The sequence below is a fragment of the Rana temporaria genome, chromosome 13 (assembly GCF_905171775.1).
Source record: "Rana temporaria chromosome 13, aRanTem1.1, whole genome shotgun sequence".
NCBI classification, from domain to species: domain Eukaryota; kingdom Metazoa; phylum Chordata; class Amphibia; order Anura; family Ranidae; genus Rana; species Rana temporaria.
In genome coordinates this window covers 76,827,491-76,854,760 of record NC_053501.1, presented here as the reverse complement: position 1 = coordinate 76,854,760, position 27,270 = coordinate 76,827,491, and the positions used below count along the sequence as shown (strand labels likewise).

Sequence of the window (27,270 nt, the reverse complement as noted above, 5' to 3'; positions counted from 1 at the left end):
TTTGGACAAATGGGTAGCAAATAAAAATCCCTCTGTGCCCCGAAATACTTATTTGAGCCCCATCTCTGTCCAGTGATGTCCATGAGTGTCTCGGCCATCCTCCCTCTTGATTGGGTGGCTTTTCCTCAGCCAATCAGGGAGCGATTACCCGGATCAGGTGCCCCCATAGCAAGCTGCATTCTGTAAGGGGCACTTGACAGGAAGGAGGGGCCAGTAGCACAGAAGAAGCATTAGACTTCACCTGAAATATTTTTTTTTTTTTTTTTTTTTTTTTTTAGGGCTCCGGTTCACGAAAAGGATATTGGAGAACTGGAGAGAGTGCAGAGAAGGGCAGCCAAACTGATAAGAGGCATGGAGAACTTTGCTTATGAGGATAGATTAGCTGAACTGAATTTATCTTCTTGAGAAGAGGCGATCAGGGGGAATATGATCATGTAAAAATACAGAACCGTTTCATATGGTTGTTGAGATGAAACCTACGATTATTTTAAGGCTTGGTGAACCTGATGTAGAATTTACCGTAATTTTAGGACAAGGTGGCTCTTCATCTCTGGAGGAAAAGAGATTTATGTTTAACCTCCACATACAGAAAAGCTTCTTCACAGTAAGCTTTAAAAATGTGGATTAGACTCTCAAGAATTTGTTTTGGCTAGCTCAGTAGACGGTTTTAAATAAATTGCTGGATATTGTTTTAAATTCACAAAATAAATAACTGCATTATTAACCTTTAGGTCTTATACACACAGGGAGTTTGCAATTTTTTTTTTCCCAGACACATTTCCTCCTGGCAGCAGAGTTTTGGCAGAAAAACAGATTTGATGCGTGTAAACGCATCTAGAAACGTTTACGCACGTGAAGGCCTTAATCTATTTCATTGGTCAGAATAATGAAGTTTATACACGTCAAGCTTTTTTTTTTTTTTTTCTTTTTTCTTTCTTTTTTCTGCCAGTTCACTGCAACTCCTGGATGCACTGGCAGTTTTTTTTTTTTTTTTGTGGGGTGTGTGTGTGTGTGTGTGTGTGTGTGTGTGTGCTCTAACATGCAGGGGTGTTTAGAAGCAGAAAAAACAGACACCAGATGCCCTGAACTGCAGTGTTTAGAAATGTCCAGCGTTAAAGAGGCCATATTGGTAATAACGCCAGAGATTGTTGATCCAGGGGAAAAACCCTTCTGATGGATTAGAAAGAATTTGTTTTTCCCTTTTTGTAGCAAATTGGACCATGCTTTTTATAGGATTTTTTTTTAATATATATTCAGTATTTTTTTAATTCTAGTGGTTCAACTTTTTTTATTTCTGACTTAAACTTTATTTTTTTTTCTTTCACAGCTGGAAACCCATCACCAGCTGCAAAAATACAAGGGCACTCTGATCGTTTATCAAAGTCTGGATCCAAATCTTTAACCCCAAGTAAGTCTGTGTACAGGATAACAACTAGATACAATATTTTTGCATAACCAGCAGTATATCACAATTGCAAACTGTGAAGCAGCAACCCCTAAACCAAGAAAAAAAAATAGGGAGTTCTGGAAAATAACTATTTCACGCTATAAGAAACTTTAACTCTATTCCCTCCCCATTCAATTTTTTTTAACTTTGAGACCTAAAGTATATAACATCAACATGCGTAAACGTGTTTCTATGTGAATTGGCGAGGCAGCCTCTACAGAGAGGTGCTGAAAGACTATATAAGTAGCCTTGTGCATTATCCTACAATCTCAATTCATTTAGAAATTGTCATAAAATGTATGAATAAAAAATTACCTACTTGTCTATAGCTTAACAATCCTGGACACCATGCACTCCAGAGTTCTGGGGCACCCTACTGGGGTCTAAACTGTCTGACATGGCCCCCATGGCCCCAAAGTAGCTGGTCCTTGAGCCCACGCTGCCCGCACTTTCAGTGCCCCACCATGGCACAGTGATGGGGAGGCAGGCTGGCAGCAGTGCGCTGTGCAGAACGATACCTATTCTTTCACAGCCAGCAGGGCCGGAACGCCAGTGATGCTCTGACCCCGCCCCATGCAGCTTGAATGCTCAGGACTCAAAGGCTGCGGGTGGGAGCTGCGGAGTCAGCAGTACTGTTTGCACCAAAAGGCTTGGAATGCCCGGAAGGATGGTCTCTCCTCCGCCCCTCCTTGTTCCTGCTTGATTGGTATAGGTGAGTGCGTTGTTGGAGGTGGGCACAGAGCCAAAAGTTTTCCATGCACTAAAGGATGTACCACATGGATGGAATAATGGTACTGGGGGATGTCAAGGGTGTATGGGGGGAAAACAATGCTATGGGGGATCTGGGATGTATAGGGGTAGCAATGCTTGGGGTAGCTTGGGTGGCTATAGTGCTAGAGGTATCGGGGATGTAGAGGCCACAGTGTAGGGGGTGTTGGGTATGAAGTGGGGTCACAATGAGAGGGGTATCTTATGGTATATGGTTACAGTGCTGGGGGGATATCTGTGGTGTAGAGGGGTCAGAGCGCTGGGGAGGCATCATTCTTGCAGATATATTATATGCACAGCTTTGTTACTTTATGTATGTAGTATTTTCCCACTGTTTCTTTGCTATACAGAATGATTGTTCATGTAGTTAATGCGGAGCTCCCCCCGCCCCCAAAAGGGAAAGCTCTGCTTATCTGCCTCCTATCTACTTGATCTCTGTTTACCTGCACGGTCTTCATTGTAGGGGCCCCAGAGCATTACTTTCCCCATGGGCCCATAATGCTATTAAGATGGCCCTGCATGAGGGCTTGCTGCAGGTGCAGCTGCTGGGAGGCATCTGAGGATAGCCTGGACTCTACCGTGTCTTGAGGGTGTTGTTGCGAGGATACTCTGGAATCGATTTGGGCAACAGAGTGGATAATATGGGTCGCGGATGTCATTTTTTACCAAAATATGTCTTTATTTTATTCTTTATGAATATGACCTTGCAGGGCTTCAGTCCTCAAAATCTAACCCAAAATGGCTGCTGGTCACAACACTAACCTTAGTTTCTACGGACTCATAAATATTGACCGCTCAATTCCTCAACCTAATGGGTTCCCATAGACTTCGGTCCTCAAAAACCAACCCAAAATGGCCGCCGTATTTTCTAATATATAGAGATACAACAGGCTACGGTCTTCAAAAACCTACCAAAAATGACCACCGTCATAACTTGCTATAAATAAGGAAGTAAAAGAGGCGACCTGCATGCTCCAAATGAAGTCAGTAGACGAAACCAGTCGAGCAGCAGAACGCCACAACACTTCCTAATAAAATTACATGCGATTTGTTCTCCACTAAAGTGTGAGTACCCATTTTAAAAGCTTTATCAATAAACTTTTAAAAAAATTATAAAACACTATGTGGGGCCTTTTTCTCTGGAGTGGCAAAAACAGAACAGCAAAAAGGTCGGTTTGATTGCCAGAGAGCGACACAGTGGCTTGCACTGTGACGGTTCCATACCCCAAGAGGGGGTGCATTTCCGGTGAGTGCAGGCATTGCAGGGGCATGGATTGCAGTGTCCACCCACTGGCATCAAAAGTGTTACTTTCACCAAGCATGCATCTATAAATATCCAGCATGAGGGAAATTCTTTTCAGGACCTGCCAACAATGGACTTTTTCATAGCCGTTTGATATTTGTTCATATGCACTTTAACCACTTCCTGCCGGTCGTACGACTATATACGGCCGCAGTGTGGATGCCAATTGCCGGGAGGCCGTCAATATATACGGCTTCCGGCCTCCAGCCACTGGGGGCGGGCGTGTGCCCGCCGCATCACTGAGAAATGCTGATGCGCGTGCCTGGCGGCCGCGATGTCCGCCAGGCACCCGCGATCAGCGGTTACACAGACAAGGACGTGGATCTGTGTGTAAACAAACAGATCCACGTCCTGTCAGGGAGAGAGTATAAATGTGACTGGCAGGGAAGGGGTTAACACTAGGGGGTGAGGAAGGGGTTAAATGTATACCCTGCATAGTGTTTAACTGAAGGGGGCTGACTGGGGAGGTGACCGATCTGTGTCCCTATGTACAAGGGACAGATCGGTCTCCTCTCTCCCTGACAGGACGTGGATCTGTTTGTTTACACACAGATCCACGTCCTTGTCTGTGTAACCGCTGATCGCGGGTGCCTGGCGGACATACCCCCTCTTGGGGTATGGAACCGTCACAGTGCCAGCCACTGTGTCGCTCTCTGGCAATCAAACCAACCTTTTTGCTGAGAAATGTTGATGCGCGTGCCTGGCGGCCGCGATGTCCGCCAGGCACCCGCGATCAGCGGTTACACAGACAAGGACGTGGATCTGTGTGTAAACAAACAGATCCACGTCCTGTCATGGAGAGAGGAGACCGATCTGTCCCTTGTACATAGGGACACAGATCGGTCACCTCCCCAGTCAGTCCCCTTCAGTTAAACACTATGCAAGGGTATACATTTAACCCCTTCCTCACCCCCTAGTGTTAACCCCTTCCCTGCCAGTCACATTTATACAGTAATTAGTGCATATTTATAGCACTGATCGCAGTATAAATGTGAATGGTGTCAAAAGTTTCCGCTGTGTGTCCTCCATAATGTCGCAGTCCCAATAAAAATCGCAGATCGACACCATTGCTAGTAAAAAAATAAATAATAAAAAAGAATTCTGTCCCCTATTTTGTAGGCGCTATAACTTTTGCGCAAACCAGACGCTTATTGCGATTTCTTTTTTTTTTTTTCTTCTTTTTTTTTTACCAAAAGTATGTAGAACAATACGTATCGGCCTAGACTGAGAATTTTTTTTTTTTTTTATTTATTTTTATTTTTTTAATCGGGCTATTTATTATAGCAACAAGTAAATTGTAAAACATTTTTCAAAATTGTCGCTTTTTTTGTTTATAGCGCAAAAAATAAAAACCGCAGAGATGATCAAATACCACCAAAAGAAAGCTCTATTCGTGGGGAAAAAAATTATAATTTTAATTTGGGTACAGTGTTGTATGACCGCGCAATTGTCATTCAAAATGCGTCCGCGCTGAAAGCTGAAAATTGGTCTGGGCAGGAAGGGGGTTTAAGTGCCCAGTAATGAAGTGGTTACAATTTGGTTTGCAACAGTTGAGGCCTGCAGATAAGGGGAGGCGGTATTGTTCTTGATAAAGTGCCTATCTAATTGAAATGACACCTTTTTTGAGTGATCGGGACATGTCTGTCCCCTTGAGGAGGGAACCCAGATTAGCTTATAAGTGTGAATTGGAGAAAATTTTTTTTTTTGGTTTGGGGGTTATTTTTTTTATTTACAGTGTAAAGGGGTTGCAATGTGATGCTAAATATGCCCCTAGTGTGGCAAACCTTTTTATGGCTAAGTGGCAGGGGGGTGTCATCTATGCCCGTCCTAGGCCGGAGCGGGCTCTGAGGGCTTGTTATATAGATTATATCCTCCTCCTATGGAAGGGTAACCCCGCCTCCTCTACTGAATTTTTGACAACCTTAAATTTGAACGATGGAGGCATAAAGCTCAATGAGATGAGTCAAGGGAGATCCATTTTTTTTTTTTTTTTTGCATCTTTTAAGTCTAGGTTGAGAGATCAAATCGCATGATAAGTCGCAGCCTATTGGAGTCAATGGCACTGTTCCAATCGGTGCAACACCGATCTTGTGGTGCTGCACCGATTTGCAAAAGTAATTCCTGCACTACTTTTGCTGATTTCAGGTGCGATTTCAATAGACATCTGTGTATGAAGTCAGGGCTGGTGGTAAATAGGAATGTTGAGACAACCACCTTTTTTCAAAAGTACTGATCGTAATGCATACATCTCTAAAGATAGCTACCACCATCAGTCATGGCTGAATGAGGTACCTAATAGACAACTTCTCTGCATCAGACAGAATTGTTCTAATATAGTTAATTTTAATGCCCAATCTCATGTTCTGATTCAAGGAAAGGAGTTACGATACCTCCTCTTTGGATTCAACACTTAAAGCGGTAGTTCACCCTCCTTTCCATCATTAGACCATTAAATTCGGCATCGTAGCGCGAGCTACGGTATGCCGGTCTTAAATTTTTAATCCCCGTACTCGCTGTGGTATCGTTGATTGAAGAATCCGACTCCCGCGGGGAATGGGCGTGCCTATGGAGAGGGAGGATGATTGACGGCCGGCTCTGGCACGTCACGCTCCCCGAAGACAGCCGGAGTAGGTCTCGGCTATTCACGACGCCTGCGCATATGAATAGCCAAGCCTATTTCGGCTATTTCCGGAGAAGCGTGACGTGCCAGGGCCGGCCGTCAATCACCTTCTCTCACCATAGGAACGCCCATTCCCCGGATTCTTCAATCAGCGATACCACAGTGAGTACGGGCATAAAAAATGTAAGACCGGCATACCGTAGCTCGCGCTACGATGCCGAATTTAATTGTCTAATAAAAAAAAACTTTTTTTTTTTAACAGGGCGAACCCCCGCTTTAATGTGGTCAGGAATAGGGATGTGCTTTTGGCTGAAAAACCTACAAATTTTTTTTTTTTCAAGCCTTGACGGTACGCAGGCTTAGAAACCTTGCAACACCTCTGGTGACATCGGGCGTGGCTGTGGGCCACATGCTATCCAGCCCTCTTCCCTGAAACCTTCTCTATACACAGAGCCAGTGGCCGGCTTCTACAGGGACCACAAGTGATTTGGCTGCTGGAACCAGCATGCACAGACACATTGCTGCAGGACTTGTCTTCTCCATGCTGGCACGGTTTTATCTCTCTATGCAAGCGTTTTATTTGTATCGTAAAGTCTACACCGTTTGCACTCAGAAGGCGCCTCTTCCTTTGTGTTTTCTTCCAGGCTCTCTGGTAAGAGTCCAACTCGCCTGGTGGAGGGATTTGGATCCATTTTATATCCATAGTTGAATCACGCAATTTGAACACTGTACATTTGAGAGACTGTCTTTTGGACTATATTTGATATCTGTTTTAGTTTATTTTTTATAGTGCAAAACTTTTTGAATTATAGAATAAAATCTTTTAGTCTGCAAAAGACTTTTCCTGCTGGGAGGTGAACCTCCACCCCAGTCTCAACGACCCTAAACATTCAGCCAGAGCTACAATGTAATGGTTTTATTCAAAGCATATTCATGTGTTAGAATGGCCCTGTCAAAGTCCAGGCCTGAATCCAATTGAGAATCTGTGTTAAGACATGAAAATTGCTGTTCAGACGCTCTCCATCCAATCTGACAGTTTGGGTTATTTTGCATAGACGAATGGGCAATAATTTCAATCTCCAGATGTGCAAAGCTGGTGGAGACATGCCCAAAAAGACTTGCAGCTGTAACTGCAGTGAAAGGTGGTTCTACAAGTATTGACTGAGGCTGCATTCACACCTATGACGTTTTAGTGCTTTTTGCATTCTGCACTACAGAACGTGTTCCATAGAAAACAATGTTGCATGGACTGTAGTGCAAATTTGCAAAAAGCACTAAAAATGCATAGGTGTGAATCCAGCCTCAGGGGGGCTGAAGACCAATGCACGATTCTGGGGAAAAATGAGAATGGCAATTTTATTTGCTTAGAATAAAGATCACAAATCTCGTGGCCGCATAACATGATCTTTCACATTATACAAAAAAATTGCACCAACTTTCCCTTTTTTTTTTTTTCATAAAAAAAAAAAAAAATTCCTCCAAAAAATTGCATTTGAAAGACCGCTGCGCAGATACAGTGTGACCTAAAATATGGTGGTCTGTGCTAAAAAATATATATATAATGTTTGGGGGTTCAAAGTAATTTTCTAGGAAAAATGATTTTAACTTGAAAACCAACAAGTGTCAGAAAAAGGTTTAGGCCCAGATTCACGTCCAGCGGCGGCGTAACGTATCCGATTTACGTTACGCCGCGCAACTTAGACGGGCAAGTGCTGTATTCTCAAAGCACTTGCTCTGTAAGTTGCAGCGGCACAGCGTAAATCGGCCGGCGTAAGCGTTTTTGCGGAACGGCGCATGCGCCGTCCGTGGAATTTCCCAGTGTGCATCGCTCCAAAGTACGCCGCAAGGACGTCATTGGTTCGACGTGAACGTAAATGACGTCCAGCCCCATTCACGGACGACTTGCGCAAACGACGTAACTTTTTCAAATTTCGACGAGGGAACGACGGCCATACTTAACATTGGTTGCGCCTCATATAGGGGCAACTTTACGCCGGGAAAAGCCTAACGTAAACGTCTTAACTTTACTGCGTCGGCCTCGCGTACGTTCGTTTGGGAATTCGCGTATCTAGCTCATTTGCATACTCAACGCGGAATTCAACGGAAGCGCCACCTAGCGGTCTAAAAAAAAATGCAGTTAAGATCCGAAGGCGTAAGAGACTTACGCCTGTCGGATCTAATGGATATCTATGCGTAACTGATTCTAAGAATCAGGCGCATAGATACGACGGGTGGGATTCAGACTTACGACTGCGTACATGGCGCTACGCCGTCGTAAGTCCTCTGAGAATCCGGACCTTAGTCTTTAACCGCTTCCCACCCACCCAACATCATATGACATTGCGGACTTTAAATGGTGATATCTGAATGATGCCTGCAGTTACAGGCATCATTCAGATATCCTCTTGTACAGCATTTCCCTTCACCATAAGAACAATCATAGCGGCTGTTCAGCTACTTGATCATCCTTGCGTGCGATGGTAGGGGACGTCCCCTCCCGTAGCCCTCCGGAGCTTCTCTCATCTCGCCCCTGCGATTGGCAAACTGGAGAAATAAATGACCGGCATCGGATGATGACCATAGAGTTTTCCGGGGGGGGGGGGCCAAATGGTCCCAGAAGTCTGATTGTTTGGAGGCCAGGCATGTTATGACATCACGCCCGGCCTCTGGATTTGAAAAAATGCACCCGCCTCGGCTGGGAAGCCAGGATGCTTTTGTTTTTATATTTTTTTATTATATTATTTTTTATTTCAGGCTTTCCAGCCGAGACGCGAGATCTGGGGACTTATTGACCCCAGATCTCACTGTAAAGAGGACCTGTCGCACACTATTCCTTTTACAGAGGATGTTTACATTCCTTGTAATAGGAATAAAAGTGATACTTTTTTTTTTTTTTAAGCTTTAAATTAGAAAATTTTAAGTAAAATTAACAAAAATGCAAAGCGCCCTGTCCCCACGTGCTCGCGCGCAGAAGCGAACGCATATGCAAGTCATACCCACATATGCAAACGTCGTTAAAACCACACATGTGAGATATAGCTGCTAACTTAAGAACGAGGACAATAATTATAGCCTATGACCTCCTCTGTAACTTAAAACCTGTAACCTGTAAAAAAAAATGTAAGTGTTGCCTTTGGGGATTTTTAAGTTCCGAAGTTTGGCGCCATTCCACGTGTATGCAATTTTGAAACGTGATATGTTGGGTATGTAATTGGCGTAACGTCTTTCACACTATGAAAAGAAGATGCAAGATAAAAAGTTGCAACAATCACCTTTTTTTTTTTCTTTCCACTAGGGTCTCTGCTAAAAAAACATGTAATGTTTGGGGATTCTGTGTAAGTTTCTAATAAAAAAAATAAAAAAAGTTTTTTACATGTAGGGGAGAAATGTCAGAATTGGCCTGGTAGGCAAGTGGTTGTAAACCCTGTTGCACCACTTTTACCTACAGGTAAGCCTATAAGACTTGCCTATAGGTACCATAAATATCTCCTAATCTTGCAGTTTAGGAGATATTCACTGTATCTGCATGCTACATGCGCACTAAACTGCTCGCTCGAGCCATTTCTTCCGTAGTTGTGCTGTGACCGGCGTCTCCAGTGCACATGCATAGGAGTCATGTCATCGCGTCTCTGGCCTGAGCCCATGAACCCGGAAATAACTCCAGGAGACATGTTGCCGGTCACAGCAATGTGTGGTGACCGCTGCAACAGCTTTGATCTAAGGTAAGTATTTCATAATGAGCTAGTATGCGATGCATACTAGCTCATTATACCTTTTTTGTCTTGCAGGTTTTTTTTCTGAGTTTACAACCGCTTTAAGTGGTTAAACTTCCCTCATTTACAGACCAAAGGTCATTCCTTTTTGTTTTAACCACATCCATACCAGCCCATTGTAAAATGACGTCCACAAAGGACCTCTAACGATCCGGGTGGACGTCATATGACATCCTGGGTATTGTGGGGCGATATCTGAATGATGCCTGCAGCTAGAGGCATCATTCAGATATCCTTCTCTTCTCCTGGCAATTCTGCACAACGTAAGAACGATCATAGCGGCGGTTCCGCCGCTAGATCGTTCTTACAGGCGGCGGGAGGGGAACCCCCCCTCTTCCGCCACCATCCGGTGCTTCTCCGGGCTCTCCTGTGCCATCGGGGGCCCGGAGAACGAATCGTCCGATCATCTCTATGACCGTTGGAGGACCCGGGCGCGATGTGATGACGTCACGCCCGGGTCCCCATAAGTAAACAAAGCCGCAATTGCGGCTGCTAAGCAACACTGATCATGAGATCGGTGAATTTTTTTTCACCGATCTCATGCTTTCCAGCCTGGAGGAGAGATGTGGGGTCTTATTGACCCCGCATCTCTCCATAAAGAGTACCTGTCATACACATTCCTATTACAAGGGATGTTTACATTCCTTGTAATAGGAATAAAAGTGATAATAAAAAAAAAAAATTAAACAAAAGTGTAAAAAAATAAATATTTAAAAAAAAAAATACAATTTTTTTTTTTAACGCCCCTGTCCCCAGTAGCTCGCGCGCAGAAGCGAACGCACACGCAAGTCCCGCCGACATATGTAAACGCCGTTTAAACCACATATGTGAGGTATCGCCGCGTGCGTTAGAGTGCCAGCAACAATTCTAGCACTAGATCTCCTCTGTAAATCTAAACTGGTAACCTGTAAAAAATGTCAAAGATTTTTAAGTACCGAAGTTTGGCGCCATTCCATGAGTGTGCGCAATTTTAAAGCGTGACATGTTGGGTATCTATTTACTCGGTGTAACATCTTTCATATTTTACAAAAAAATTGGGCTAACTTTACTGTTTTTTTTTTTTTTTAATTCATGAAACATTTTTTTTTCTAAAAAAAGGCGTTTGAAAAATTATTGCGCCAATACCGTGCAAGATAAAACTTTTCAATGACCGTCGTTTTATTCCGTAGGGTGTCTGCTAAAAAAAACATATATAATGTTTGGGGGTTCTGCGTAATTTTCTAGCAAAAAAATTATGACTTGTAGGAGAGAAGTGCCAGAATAGGCCTGGTATGGATGTGTGTATAAAAGCCCTGTATGGAAGTGGTTAAAGAAAAAAACGTTACAATGTTTATAGTTAGCTCAGCGGCTGAGGAATGTTGATAAACTTGGCAGACTGTTTTAGTGTTTGTGAGCAGAGAACTCTGCATAGAATCGGGGAAAATGTTTTAAGATCGTGAGAGGAAAGAATCGCAATCTCGATTCTTAGGCTGCATTCACACCTAGGCGTACTGAATCGCGGCGTTTTGTCCCGCGAATTGCGGCGGCAAATAGCGGTGTTTTGTACCGCGATTCGCGGCGACAAAACGTGAATCTCCTATGCCGAAAGACGCCTGAAAAAAAGGTCCGGGACCTTTTTTCAGGCGTGGAGATGTGAACCATCTCCATAGCCGATCATGTAAAATCGCCCCTCCAGCGTATGAGGGGCGGCTGCGGCGTCGCGCTTCAGGCGTATATACGCCTAGGTGTGAATGCAGCCTTAACGATTAATCGTGCAGCTCTAATACACGCCACACTTTTCACAAATTTGTAAAAAATGTTAACCACTTATTTTCGTTCTACTTCACAATTATGTGCCACTTTGTGTTGGTCTATATGACATAACATCCCAATAAAATACCTTAAGTTTTTGGTTGCAACATGACAAAATGTGGAATATTTCAAGGGATATGAATACTTTTCAAGGCACTGTATAATATTTGATTTATATAACCGACACATAAGTTGCTCTGAATATGAGACATGTTTGACTTTCACACATTGCTTTTATATTTTTATTCACAATTTTGTGCGTGGTACCAGTGGTAATTTATAACTTCAAAATAATTTTGGTTAGTGAAGAATAATTTTTATTAGCCATCTGGTTTGTATATAAACACAAACTTTCCCAGTTTATTGGAGGAGTTTGACTGAAAATTATTCTCTGCAGTTGTGTAGGCTTTAAGCAATTCTTCCTGTCTAGAAGTTTTGTTAATGTAAGAGATGGTACTCCCCATAAATTACCTTTTTAAATGAATCCCAAAAACATACCGTTGGCAAAAGTGCCCTTATGTGCTTCTGAGAAGACAGTTGATCTGATGTATGATCATTGGGTCCTATTTGTCTTAATCAAATGGGATGAATTTTCCACTTGGCGTCAACAGCGGGAATATATGCAAATTAACAGGAAAGAGTGATCTGTTACTTCAATTGAAAAATAAGCCTGAGTGCAAAAGCCAATACAGGCATACCCCACTTTTAAGTACACAATGGGACCAGAGCATGTATGTAAAATGAAAATGTACTTAAAGTGAAACAATACCTTTTTTTACTTTTAGGGTGTAGTGGGGTGTCAGAAGCTGTAGTTGAGGTCTCAGAGGCTGTAGTGGGGGTGTCAGGGGCACACTGGAACAGGGTGGGCTATTTGATTGGAGCTTCAGCTCTTTCTACTGCGGCTGCAAAATGCCTGTACGGTACTTGTAAGGCACTTTACATACACTCGCGGGTATGTCCTTACACGCGAGTGTATGTAAAGTGAGTGTACTTAAAGTGGGGCATGCCTGTATAGAAAATTTGGATAAAACCTAGTACACAATGAGATTATCGGACGGACAATCGTGCGGTTTTTTTTTTGTTTGTTTTTTTGTATGCTAGTCTTCAGATCGAAAATGAAGAGGTTACTAAAGTAAGAAAAATCTTGTATGAAGGAATAAAAGTTCAAAAGTGATGTCATGTGTTGTAGTGTATTTGTATTGTATTTTTGGATGAAAACTAATGATTAAACAAAAATCATACAATCTGGTATCGTATGAAAATGTTCATGTTTGTCTGTGTTTAATAGGGAGATGGGCCTCTGAGGCGCAGTAGGACCTGTCTTTACCTGGCTTGCGAATTAAAACTACATGGGCATGGGACGTAATAATATTGCTACACTTCGAGGCGCCTCTTTTTTATACTCTGTAGCTCCTGCTGGATTGTCCTAATCTCCTTGTGGAGGCTTCCATTTGTGGATGGACATATTATGGTTGCACTGCTATAATCCTTTTTTTTTTTTATGGACTATACACTGAAGGACTTATGGATAAATGGTTGTGGAACAAATTTTTTTGTGTTTCCATTATTTCTTATGGGAAAATTCGCTTTTATATAAGAGTGCTTTGGATTACAAGCATGTTTCTGGAACGAAGTATGCTCGCAATCCAAGGTTTTACTGTACATCTAATATTTTGTATGACCTCCTATGATTTGTAAGGATAGCACCAAGTCTTCTAGGCATGGAATGAACAAGTTGGCGACATATTGCAACATCTATCTTTGTCCATTTTATAAAGAACGACCTTTTATAGCCTGGATGCTAGACACTCTTCAGAATTCCCCATAGGTTTTCGATTCGGTTCAGATCAGGAGACCTAGTTGGTCACTGAATCACTTTCACCCTGTAATGCAACAGTGGCCTTAAGATGTGTGTTTTGGATCATTATGTTGGACAAGTGCACGACAACCAAGGTCACAAAGCAATGCTAGCATCTTCTTTCACTGTAGAGCATCTGTAAATTCATAATGATATCAATGAAATACAGCTCTCCAACACCAGCAGCACTCATTCAGCCGAACAGAAGGACACTGCTTTCACCATGTTTCACTGTATGCCTTCATTTTTCTTTGTACTCCTCACCTTTTCGAGGCCATTTTGTTTTGAAGCCCTCAGTTCCAAAAAACATTTGTCTCATCACTCCAGAGTACAGAGTCCCAGCGGTCTTCTTTTTGTGCATGGGCTTTAAAACAGGCTTCCTTCATAGGCCACACCCATGCAAGCTATTCTTCTACAGTGTATGTCGTATTGTGTTTCACGGGAAACAATCACCCCAGTTTGGCTTTCTACTACTTGACTAACTGCAGTGAACTTGCATGGCGATTTTCTTCAACCCTTCACCTCAGACGCTCCTGACGAAGTGTTAACTTGCGTGAATGGCCTGGATGTCTGAGATGATTGCAGCTCTGTTGACCACCTTGTAGACGTCACCTTTCTTGTGTAAAGAAATGTATTCTCTTTCTCAGGCCTTGTAATATTTCTCTTCCATGTGGTGTCATTTTCTGACAGCATGAAATGGGAAGGGGTTTTCTTTAACCACTTCCCGCCCGGTCAATTGACATCCGGGAAGTGGTTTTGAAATCCTGACTTGACGTCCTGCAGGATTAAATGCTGGCGCGACGATCAGTGATGTGGGGTGTCAGTCTGACAGCCAGCATCGCCGATCTCGGTAAAGAGCCTCTGGCGGAGGCTCTTTACCACGTGATCAGCCGCGTCCAATCACAGCTGATCACGATGTAAACAGGAAGAGCCGTTGATCGGCTCTTCCTCACTCACGTCTGACAGACGCGAGTAGAGGAGAGCCGATCGGCTCTCCTGACGGGGGGTTCGCGCTGATTGTTTATCAGCGCAGCCCTCCCTTCGGATGCCAACACTGGACCACCAGGGAGTGCCCCCCGGTGCTCAATGGAGCAAAAATAGGAAAAAAAACAATAAAAAAAATTGAACTCAATCGATGCCAATCAGTGCCCACAAATGGGCACTGACTGGCAACATGGGCACTGACTGAAATGATGCTCAGTGTCCATCAGTGCCACCCAGTGTCAATCAGTGGCACCTCCTATTGCCCACTTATCAGTGCCACCTATGAGTGCCCATCAGTGCCGCCTCTGTGCCCATCAGTGCCGCCTCTGTGCCCATAATTTAAGAAGAAAACATACTTTTTTACAAAAAATAACAGAACAAAATAAACGTTTTTTTCAAAAATGTCTTTTTTTTTTTTTTTTAGTTGCGCAAAAAATAAAAATCGCAGAGGTGATCAAATACCACCAAAAAGCTCCATTTGTGGGAACAAAATGATAAAAATTTCATTTGGGTACAGTGTAGCATGACCGTGCAATTGTCATTCAAAGTGCGACAGTGCTGAAAGCTGAAAATTGGCTTGGGCAGGAAGGTGTGTAAGTGCCTGGTATGGAAGTGGGTTAAGTAATGCCCTTTTGTAATCGGCTGTCTGCTAGACACCTGCTAAATGGATAATTCGACTTGCCTGTAATTGAATTCTTGTTTAGGATTTGTTATCTAAAAACTAAAAAAGATACGATTTCTGTGGAAATTGTGCGACGTGGTCTTTCCTCCACCAATACTCCTGACTGGAGACAGTGCCCCTGGAGATGTAAATGGGATCCAACAGTGTGTCGATCCAGTTCGATCCATTGTCCCATCAAAAACTGCCCCATCAAAACTGCACCATCCTATTTGCCCCATCAAAAACTGGTTGCTATGGACTGGTTGCTATATGCAGAGCATGCAGAAGTTACGCAGAGCCAAAACAAACGGAGCCATATCACCTTACAGCTGTGTGGGAGGAGCTATAGAAAGCCCTCACAGCTGTGTGTGAGGGTTTTCTCCTCAGCGTCTCCTAGGAAACCAATGTAAACATATGCAAGCAGCCTCTAAGCAGAGACTCAGATTCTTGCTTTTTTTTTTTTTAAATACTTGTCCTTCAAACGATTGTATTTTAAAAACGATAAATCGTACAGCGAATATCTTTATATTGTGTGAATCACAAGACCTACATTTTGATGTATAGTATGTCTCTGAAATATAAAAATTGAAGGCACAGTCGCAGTTTATATATTCTAACATTTTTTGTTTCCTGACTCCAATTTCAATGGAAGTCAATGGAGGTCAATTGATGGCATAGGTTGCAAACAAATTGTCCTATTGTGAAAACGGTTTGGTCGATCGCTTAGCCGTGAACACAAGTAGTGACAGCAGGGATAGCTGAACGTTTTGATATAAGATTTGTGTAGATCGGCTTGAAAATGAGGGAGTGGTCGCAGTTTACAAATCATGTCTTGATTTTTCAGTTTCTGACATTTCCACACTCTAAGCTTCACCATTCATTCCTGTGGGAAAATTTCGCCGCAAAAATGATATTTTGCGAACGATTCGGCGAAACGTTCCACAAAGTAATAGCAACGCGATCGGGAACAATCCGCACGTTTCGATATTACTCGTCTATGTAGTGTAAAAACTGGGAGGAGTTAGGGTGGTAAATTTGGCTTTAAGAATAATAATATATATGTGAGAGAACAATAAGTGATCTTGCTATGCAAGACCTCTTAACTAGCTTTCCTCCTAAGACCTTCATTGGGGTGTATTCATTTTTGTAACCTGGTCTCGATTGAATTTGTTAGGAAAATACTTTTTAACAAATGGTTGCAAGATTGATTTTGTCTTCTTGTTTTGTTCTTTTCTTTATATACTTGTTATGAAAACATTTTAAACTCTGAATATTTTTTTATATATATATATATATATATATAATTAATTTGAGTCTCCAAAGCTGGCGCACATATAATGGATGGATTGAGGGAAGGTATGCCTGGAGGGAGAACAAAATACTTCTTCTGGACAGCCGCACTCCGAATAAAATTGCCTTTATTGTAAAATCCAAAACGCTACAAGTCACAGCACACTGGTCAAGCTGACGCGTTTCGCACTATACTAGTGTTTAGTCATAGCTTGCTGGAGGGAGCCCACCCCTCAAATGTATAGGGACGTACTGGACACCCAGCAATGGCACAATGGTAACTAAGGTATCCATTTCCCCCCCCCCCTCCCGCATGGTGTGACTTGCATAGATAAGCACAAACTGGCCTCAGGGTCGCATTTAACTTGTTTACACTCCCATGGAACAGAACAGTCAGCAGGGACGCTCCCCTAAAATAAGATGTGTGGTAGGAAGGCCTGGCCTATTGAGTCCAGGACCACTATGTTTTTAACCACTTGCCGACGTCATACTGTGGCAGGTCGGCTGGCCTCAATGATCGCTGGCCACACGCGATCACTCCACAGAGCCAGAATGGGTATCTGTCAATGTAAACAAACAGATCCCTGTTCTGACAGGGAAGTACGGAGTGATCGTCTGTCTAGTGATTAGTAACACCCATCTCTGTTCTCCCAGTCAGTCCCCTCCCCCCACAGTTAAAAAAAAACAAAAAAACCTAGGAAACAAATTTAACCCCTTGATCACCACTTGTGTTAACCCATTCCCCTGCCGGTCATATATTCAGTGCATTTTTATAGCACTGATCGCTGTATAACTGTGACCCAAAAAGTGTCAAGTGTCCGATTTGTCCGCCACAATGTCGCAGTCCCACTAAAAATTGCTGATCACCGCCATAAAAATGCCATAAATCTATTTTGTCGACGCTATAACTTTTGGTTTACGCAAAAGTTATAGCGTAAACCAATCAATATACTTTTATTGCATTTTTTTTTTAACAAATATGTAGAAGAATACATATTGGCCTAAACTGATGAAGACATTTTTTTTTTTTAAACATTTGGGGATGTTTATCATATCAAAAAGAAAACTGTTTTTTTTTTTCTAAAGCACAAAAAAATTTAAAGGACATCAACTTTGGGTACAGCATCACATGACCGCGCAATTGTCAGTTAAAGTGACCTCTGGCCTGGTCAATAAGAGGGAAAATTTCCCAGTCTTTAAGTGGTTAAAGAATATGTAAACCCAGTATTTAAAAATACACTCATCAGTGCTGGATACTTTGGAATGGGAACATATTTCTGTTTCTTATGGTGTGGTTCAGTTCTTTTGCACTGAATTGTGATTTTTTTTTTTTTTTTTTTTTCCCCATAGACTTTAAAAAATTGCATGAAGCTCATTTTAAGAAAATGGAGTCTATCGATAAATACATGGAAAGAAAAAAGACGCGTCTGGATGCTGTGAGCAATTCCATTCATGAAGCCAAGGTAAATTAGAATTTAACACAACAGGTTTTTTTTTTTCCTTTTTTTTTTTTGTTTTTGGTATTTGTTCCTATAGTAATGTTATGGTACTCCTCTTCTGTGAAAAGTATGTTTACCTATGTGCATGTATTTGTTGTAAAGAAATGGGGGCACACTTTCCAACTATTGTCAGCAAATAGGTAAAATGCAGCTTCTGCAGAAAAAAAGATAAATGTACAATCGGCATAAATGTTTTTTTTTTTTTTTTTTTTTTTTTAAATCTTGCGTTTATTGACGGACACAGTTCTTCTGAATCTTGACTGTAAGGTTATAGCGCCACCTAGGACACTAGGAAGAAAATAAATGCAGCACTGCCTATGGCCGGTCCTAGCTGATATAAAATATCTCTCCGCTATAGGCAATCCAGTCTTTCTGCCTAGTGTTCAAGAGTAAGGAACTAGTTCACTGCTGGGACCTGTGGTTTCATACTTTTTTTTTTTTTTTTTCCTGGGATTTTTTCCTGAGGATTTCTTCAATCAACACCCAGGCTGGGTGAAAAACTGGATAATCTATATCCAGTGGTCACCCCAGTCTGGCCAAAAGCATGTGCAGACTGCTAGCTCTGTGCTTGGTCGGACGTGGCTATGCTCCATCCTGGAAAGCGGGAGCTAAATGTCTCGCAGGGACACATGACCGGTTGCCTATGGTCTGTGTCAGTGTTACCCTGACCGACAAGCCCCCACTTTGGTAAAGAGGATGTTTTAATGGGAACCTTGCCTGCACGCTCCAGCTTGATCAGTTCGTAGATATGCCCCCTCCCTACCTTCCGTGTACATGGTGTGGGGGGCAGATGCTTCCTGGGGTGGTCAGTCCCTCAAGGGGTTCTCCTTCTCCCTTCCAGGTCTGTCCCTTCTGTTGCCCCACTATCAGGGGCACGTGGTGTAGGGTTAGGGGCCCCCAATCTTTCCGGACTCCAAGTGGGTCTCAGTGCTGGGATGCCGGGCTGTATGTACCTGTGACTGTTTCCCCAGATGCCCATTATCTGCGGACCCCTGGTCTGGGTTGCAGAGGTCTGGACTGAATGCTGCTTGTGCGCCTAAACCCCCCCCCCCCTCCAGGTTGCTGGAGTATCCAGAGGTTGTGGTGGCCAGGCCAAGCAGGCATGAAGCCTCATGGCCTGGTATTGGCTGGCTTGTCCGTCTGTGGGAGGTGGTTCCTGACTCCCCTCCTTGCCTGGGGCCTCTGTTTTGAGCCTTCCTGTGCCACGTGCTATCCGAAAAGAAAGGCCGTGACTTTGCAGCCTCTGGGCCAATGCTGTGTCGGCTGCCATTTTAACTTTGGGCACTTGTTTGCCTGCTTCCGCTATTGTAAGACCAGCGCCCTCCTTTGCTGGTCGGGCCAGTGGGGGCGGACCGGGCAGAATCGGTTGGAAGGAATGCAAGTTACAGCTGCCATCTTGCTTAAAGCGGTGGTTCACCCTCCATAGCAACATTTTAGCATAAATTAAGGCATAGTAGCGCGAGCTACAGTATGCCTGTCTTGATTTTTTTTTTAGCGCGGTACTCACAGTGCAATCCTGTATAGAAGATTCCGACTCCCCGCGGGGAATGGGCATTCCTATCCAGACGGAGGATGATTGACGGCCGGCTATGGCACGTCACGCTCCCCGAAGACAGCCGGAGTAGGTCTCGGCGCTATACGGCGCCTGCGACAGACTATGCGCAGGCGCCGTGAAGAGCCAAGCCTATTTCGGCTATTTCCGGAGAAGCGTGACGTGCCAGAGCCGGCCGTCAATCATCCTCCGTCTGGATAGGAACACCCATTCCCCGCGGGGAGTCGGTATCTTCAATGTAGGATTGCACTGTGAGTACCGCACTAAAAAAAATCAAGACGGGCATACTGTAGCTCGCGCTACTATGCCTAATTTTATGCTAGAAGATTTTTTTTTTTTTTTTTTATAGGGTGAACCCCCGCTTTAAGGGCCCCTGCCCTCCCACTTTCTGTGTGATTTTGTCTTCTGGATGTGTGGGGGCAGGCTTGCAGTGTCGGGGGTTGACCAGTACGGTCCTTCACAATGGAGGGAGCATCTGTCCTTTTTGGTGCTGGATATCGGTAAACAACTAGACTATTGCACCAACACAGGATGGTACTGCGGATGCATGCAGATATATCAGATGCCACATCCTATTTTAAACAATATGTATTTGGAGTGAGAAGTATGGACTTTCAAGACACCAATAGTAAAAAAAACCTTTAACTATTTACATGAAATGTAAAAATAATATATATTAAAACATTAATGCAATATTCTACAGTTTGGCATTGACATCTCCAACCCTAACTGCTGCGTCAGGGTCATGGGGTCAAACAGTCCTGCATACAGTCTGAGGCAGTCCAGTGTGCGCAGTTCCCTACAAGAGTAATGCAGAAGAACATCCTATCCGCATGGGCTGAATCTATGGCCTCTCTGGATAACCAACTTTGTCTGAAACGGTCCTTTTTTCCTGGGGCCACCCTGTTTGACCGGGGAGCAGTCATGGCTTTGGGATCTGTAGAAGGCTGTTGGAGACTTGCCTGTCCTTCACTGTCCTGGAGTTGCGAGTAATCGGGTTGTTTCAAGAGTGCTGGACGAACCTCCTTACGGGAGCTCCCGATCAAGATCCAATTAGACAATGCCACCTCAGTGTCCTATGTCCACCACCGGGGTGGCATGAGAAGGGTGGAAGCGGCGCTGGAGGCTTCCTGCTTTTTGCGGAGGTCATACATGTCACTAAGTGCCTGAGAATTTGTGAATGTGAAAGTGTGAGGAGCAATCCCTCATGGGAAAGTGAGTGGTTCTAAAGGCAGAATTTTTTTTACCTTGCTATAGCGGGCGCTCTATACTATACTTTGCTGCTTGCTATTGAGGCACTCTGAAAGCAGGAGGAGCCAGAAGCATCGGTGAGGGACCCCAGAAGTGGAAGATCTGGGCGGCTCTGTGCAAAACCATTACACAGAGCAGGTAAGTATAACAAGTTTGTTTAAAAAAAAAAAAAAAAATCACTTTAACCGCTTAACGACCGCCGCATGTACATGTACGTCCACAGAATGGCACGTACAGGCAGATGTGCGTACATGTATGTCCCTGCCTTTCCGCAGGTCGGGGGTCTGATCGGGACCCCCCCCCCCGGTACATGCGGCAGTCTGTTCTTCCGTGGGAGCGATCCGGGATGAGGGCGCGGCTATTCGTTCCTAGCCGCCCCCTCGCGATCGCTCCCCGGAGCTGAAGAACGGGGAGAGCCGTATGTAAACGCGGCTTCCCTGTGCTTCACTGTGGCGGCTGCATCGATCGTGTCATCCCTTTTATAGGGAGACACAATCGATGTCAGACCTACAGCCACACCCCCCTACAGTTGTAAACACACACTAGGTGAAACATAACTCCTTGAGCGCACCCTGTGGTTGACTCCCAAACTGCAACTGTCATTTTCACAATAAACAATGAAATTTAAATGCATTTTTTGCTGTGAAAATGACAATGGTCCCAAAAATGTGTCAAAATTGTCCGAAGTGTCCGCCATAATGTCGCAGTCACGTAAAAAATCACTGATCGCCGCCATTAGTAGTAAAAAAAATAATAATGCACAAAAACTATCCCCTATTTTGTAAACGCTATAAATTTTGCGCAAACCAATCGATAAACGCTTATTGCGATTTTTGTTAAAAAAAAAAAAAGGGTAGAAGAAGGGTAGAAGAATACGTATCGGCCTAAACTGTATATATGTTTTTGGGGGATATTTATTATAGCAAAAAGTAAAAAAAAATCGGCCAACTAATCGATTATGAAAATAATCGTTAGTTGCAGCCCTACTTTTAACCTTTAAAATCTCCATAGGCGACGTTTAAAAAATTCTACAGGTTGCATGTTTTAAGTTAGAGGAGGTCTATGGCTAGAATTATTGCTCTCGCTCTACCAATCGCGGTGATACCTCATGTGTGGTTTTAATACCGTTTACATATGCGGGCACTACTCACGAATGCGTTCACTTCTGCGCTAAAGCTTGGTGGGATGGGGTGCGTTTTCTGGCTCCTAACTTTTTTAGCTGGCTCCTAGATTCCAAGCAAATTTGTCAAACCCTGCTATAAAGCATAGTCCATTTTGCTCCAACGTGGGGTGGGTTAGGATGAATCCTATTGGATATTCACAGATCAGCAATATGTGATTACCGGTACATCAATATTCTGCTTCATGAGACGCATGCATTTTTTTAAAGTTTTGACACGCTCTCTGCATTTTACCTGCTCTAAAAGTAGCAATAACCCCTTTTCCATGATATATTCTTATGGTTGAAGTTGATGGAGTGTGTCCTTTTTTTTTTTTTTCCAACCTGACTAACTATGTAACTATAAACTTTTCTTTATCGTACACCACGGGACACAGAGCCATTCTTTACATAATGGGTTAAGGGTCACCAACGGATACTGGCACAACCAATTGAATACAGTTCCCCCTCCATATAACCCCTATAATGTCTAAGGTGTTGGATGCGTGAAGGATGTGCTAAGGAAAGCTCTCTACCAAAGAGGCCCTCTGGGGGTAAAAAGAGCTATGCTTTCAGATCCAAGACGTCAAATTTACGCTGAAACTGGATGGGATCCGGGCCTCATGCATGAGGTGTCGTCTGTAATGAGACTCTTCAGAGGACTGGGCTCTAGGGTCCAGCACTTTCGCTCTATACGCTAAAAGTCCTGGTAGTCTTCTCTGCGCAAACAAACTAAAAAAATTACACTGTTAGTTATGAAGGACTCTAAATGGGCACGAGATTACCAGAGACTGCGCACATACTGCACGAGATTACCAGAGACTGCGCACATACTGCACGAGATTACCAGAGACTGCGCACATACTGCACGAGATTACCAGAGACTGCGCACATACTGCACGAGATTACCAGAGACTGCGCACATACTGCACGAGATTACCAGAGACTGCGCACATACTGCACGAGATTACCAGAGACTGCGCACATACTGCACGAGATTGCCAGAGACTGCGCACATACTGCACGAGATTGCCAGAGACTGCGCACATACTGCACGAGATTGCCAGAGACTGCGCACATACTGCACGAGATTGCCAGAGACTGCGCACATACTGCACGAGATTGCCAGAGACTGCGCACATACTGCACGAGATTGCCAGAGACTGCGCACATACTGCACGAGATTGCCAGAGACTGCGCACATACTGCACTACTTGTTCTGCAACTTGGGACTTCAACGTTCATGACAAGTCGTACCCCATGATTTCCAATGAGAACCGTTCATATCTGTGCGAATTCAAGTCACATTGACTTCAAAGTAGTCCCTGCATTTCTTTGGTCCCACTTTGATGCAACTTGAGGTCCATAGACCTCCAGAATACACAGGCATTGCTTTAAGTCTCATCAAACTTTGACTGTTAGCCTGAAAGTCGCAAGATTCTGCCACAATTTTTTGCTGCGATTTTGCAGCGACTTGAAGCAATGCCTGTGTATTCTGGAGGTCTATGGACCTCAAGTCACATGAAAGTGGGACAAAAGTAATGCAGGGACTACTTCGAAAGTCGCTGTGACTTGAAGTTGCACAGATATGAACGGTTCTCATCGGGTTTGACTTATCCTGTGACTTTCCAGTCCCAAGTCGCACGACAATTTGCAATTTCTTTTTAATAAGCAGGGGGGGGGGGCTTGTGTTCTCTGCTATTTCTGCCAAACATTAAATATAAAAAAAATTTTTTTGGAATAAGCGAGGTCGCCAGCTGCTATTTTCGGCGAATATTAAATATAAAAAAAACACTGTTAACTTTGAATAGGCGGAGGGGTGGACTAGAGTCCGGCTGCATTTTTCGCCCAAAGTTAAATATTAAAAAACTTTGAATAAGCGCGGGGGGGGGGGGGGGGTTCCATTCCAGCCGCTATTTCCACCAATTGAATATAAAAAAACTATTGAATAAGCAGGGGGGGAGGGGAGAATTTCCTTCCTGCCGCTATTTCCACCAATTAAATAAAAAAATAAAAATAAACTTTGCTTAAGCATGGGGGGGTGCCGCTATTTTCGCCCAATGTTACATCTAAAAAAACTTTTAACAAACGGGGGGGGGGGGCTGTTCTGGCCACTATTGCCACTGACTAAATAACAAAAAATTGGAATAAGGATGGAGAGCGCCACAAAGGCATTTGTTTGCTGCCAATGTAGCAAATCCCGTGAATGCACAGACGTGGCGCTACCCACACTGCACTGTGCCCGGCGCTCGGACACCGTGCACCTAAGTACCTTTTTTGGGATTTTTTTTTTCTTAAAGGGACATGTTTAAATCTTTGTTTTTTTTGTTTTTACTGACTGGGGAGGGGGGGCGGCGCCCGGGCGCCCCTTATCGACGGGTGTGTTCGTGGTGTGAAGCCAAGAAATGGAATCCTCAGAAGTATGACCTAAGTAGGATTCTCGCCTTTTGCCAGTTAGGAGTGGATATGAAATTTGCCTTTAGTACCTACCATTTAAGGGTCAAATATCGGCTCTATCTGTCTTTTTTCAAAGACCACTGGCATCTCATTCCCTAGTTCGGGCGTTTATTCAGGGGGTACTGCGGATAAATCCGCCAGTCAAGTCTGCCTTGTGCCCATGGGATTTGAATTTGGTATTGTCAGCAGTGGCGGTTGGTGAAGTTTTAGGATGGGGGGCGGGGGGGCAAGACCACGCCCCTCCACATTTGGCCCCTCCCACTTCTCATAAGCCACACACCCTATAGAATACACCCACTCCATCCCCTGTATTCCACTTGCTTCCACTCATGTCAGGAGTACACAGCTCGGCATCACAGCACAGAGTATATAGCCCCAGCATCACAAATCATGGTATATAGTGCAGCCTTACAGATCGGCGCAAACAAACTAAAAAATTACACTGTTAATTTTGAAAATACAAAAGAAAGGCTTCCAGATATTCTATATGCCCCATATAAGTCCTGCTGAAATCTCAACATTGGTTTGGTGGACCAATATTGGATTTTTTCCGTTGGAATTTTCACTAGCCTGTTGGCCAAAGAAGGAGACGTCTCACGGTTCCAGTTCGTGTTGCCTTGTGGTGTGATTAAGCGTTGCCGATCCACCGCTGTACGGTGAGCTGAATCCACCTGTGATGGTAAGAGTATTCAATTCTACCTCTGCCCATTGGTGAAGGCACTCCCGGTTGAGATATCTTCTAACACCGCATCTATTGGGACTTGATATTAAGCATTTTCTATATTGGGAACCAGACCCCTTCATTGGGCTGTCCATCTGAGGATTTGTTTTGTATTTTCCAGCCTTGGATTTCAGCATATATAAGGACTTATTTGTCATCAGTGCTGGCTGTCCTAGGCCAATTCACATATTGTCTATGTTCACAGCATATGTACTATGTTTGATTCAATGTTTTTGTGTATATGTGTGTGTGTGTGTGTATGTATATGTGTATATATGTGTGTGTGTGTGTGTGTATATATATATATATATATATGTGTGTATATACATATATATATATATATATATATATATATATATATATATATATATATATATATATATATATACACATCACTGGCACGAGGTGTGTCACTCTGACACTGTTTTGCAATATTGGAGATTTGATCTCCCGGATTGGGTAATTTTTTACCTGTGTTTGCACTAGGGTTGTCCCAATACTAGTATCGATTCCGAGTATTTGCGGGAGTACTCATACTCCCGCAAATACCCCCGATACCAAAATATAATACTCTTCCCCCCCCCCCCCGAACGAATCCCGCCGCATCCCCGCTTGGTTAATACGAGTGGGGAACATTACAGCATTCATTTGAATAGCTGTAGTCTTTCCCGCCGCGTATAGACACTCCCCCTTGCTCGGGTGAACTGTCCAATCCCGAGCAAGGGGGGAGTGTCTATACGCAGCGCGGTGCGAGAGACTACAACTATTCAAAGCTGTAATGTTCCCCACGCGTATTAACCAAGCGGGGATACGGCAGCATGTACGGTAAGGGGGACATGGCTGCTTTTTTGGGGGGGGGACATGGCTGGATATGGGGGGACATGGCTGCATATATGGGGAGAGACATGGCTGCATATGGGGGGGGGGGCGCATGGCTGCATATGGGGGGGGGGGGCGCATGGCTGGATATGGGGGGGGGGAACGCATGGCTGGATATGGGGGGGGGGACGCATGGCTGCATATATGGGGGGGGACATGGCTGCATATATGGGGACACATTTAAAAAAAAGTATCGGTATTCGGTATCGGCGCGTACTTGAAAAAAAGTATCGGTACTCGTACTCAGTCCTAAAAAAGTGGTATCGGGACAACCCTAGTTTGCACCATTATATCTTATGCATGGTCATTTATATATGAGCCTTAGGTATTGTTTACTACATACAACCTTTATATAGGTTATTCCTTCACTCATATTAGCGCTACACTTTATTTCTCTCACTTTGTTCTCAATTTTGTCTAATTGAAGTGTTGGCTGCTTTTTTTATAAATTTTTTCACTTGGCGCAATTTTTTGTATTTTTGTATTTTTTTTCTTTTAATCTCTCCTGTTTCCTAGCTGAGATCCTCCATATCTGTTATTGGTTTGGCTTTTCCTCTGCATTTTCTCCAGTTCCCCCAAAATCCTTTTTGTGAACTGCACCCAATGCGAAGATCCAGTCCAAACCTCCTATAGCAAAAACATGTTGGGACCTACAGGCAGGCCTGAGAGGTCAGACGATGTAACAGCACCTCTCCAGGCCAAGCTCGGCATGCACCACTGGCAATAAACCTCCTGGTGGTTGGCCAAGGGACAGATAAATATTCATAACCAGGCATTACTGTGGCATGATCCGGTGACGCCTACTGGCAGAATCAGTAGCAACTCTGTTTATGAGAAAGCTGGGTGAATACACAAGAAATTGGCATTGGTTGTCTACCACCTAGCCAAACTAAACTTAAAATGGTTATCCCTTGAGACGGAGTGGCTACACATGGATTCCTTATCCTTCTGCTACTTTTATTAAATTATTTGCATTCAAGTGGAATTCCAGTCAAAACCTCTATGCCACATTCTAAGCCTAACCTATCTAACACTGTAAAGCAAAAATCGCATATCAGCTACCCCAGACTCTGGGTAGCCGACTGTGGTAATATTCCTAATATATGGGTTGCTGACTCAGACTGTGGTAATATTCATAATAAGGGACTGTGGTTGCCAGTATTTGAAGTCCACTCCTCGGCTCACATGCCCCCCTTAATAGAATGACTGTCATCTGCAAGGTCTGGGCGTGACACGGGTAGCTGACTCACTGTGGTC

At 43.8% G+C, this 27,270-nt stretch overlaps 1 protein-coding gene across 1 annotated transcript in view; it reads left to right on the top strand.

Moving 5' to 3' along the window:
* The window catches only part of NUSAP1 (nucleolar and spindle associated protein 1), a 132,525-nt gene that overhangs the window by 46,301 nt on the left and 58,954 nt on the right, over window positions 1-27,270 (top strand). The window contains exons 4-5 of the mRNA XM_040332709.1: window positions 1,328-1,408; window positions 17,846-17,958. Of these exons, the coding sequence (XP_040188643.1) occupies window positions 1,328-1,408; window positions 17,846-17,958 (194 nt within the window). The remainder of the gene's footprint in view (window positions 1-1,327; window positions 1,409-17,845; window positions 17,959-27,270) is intronic.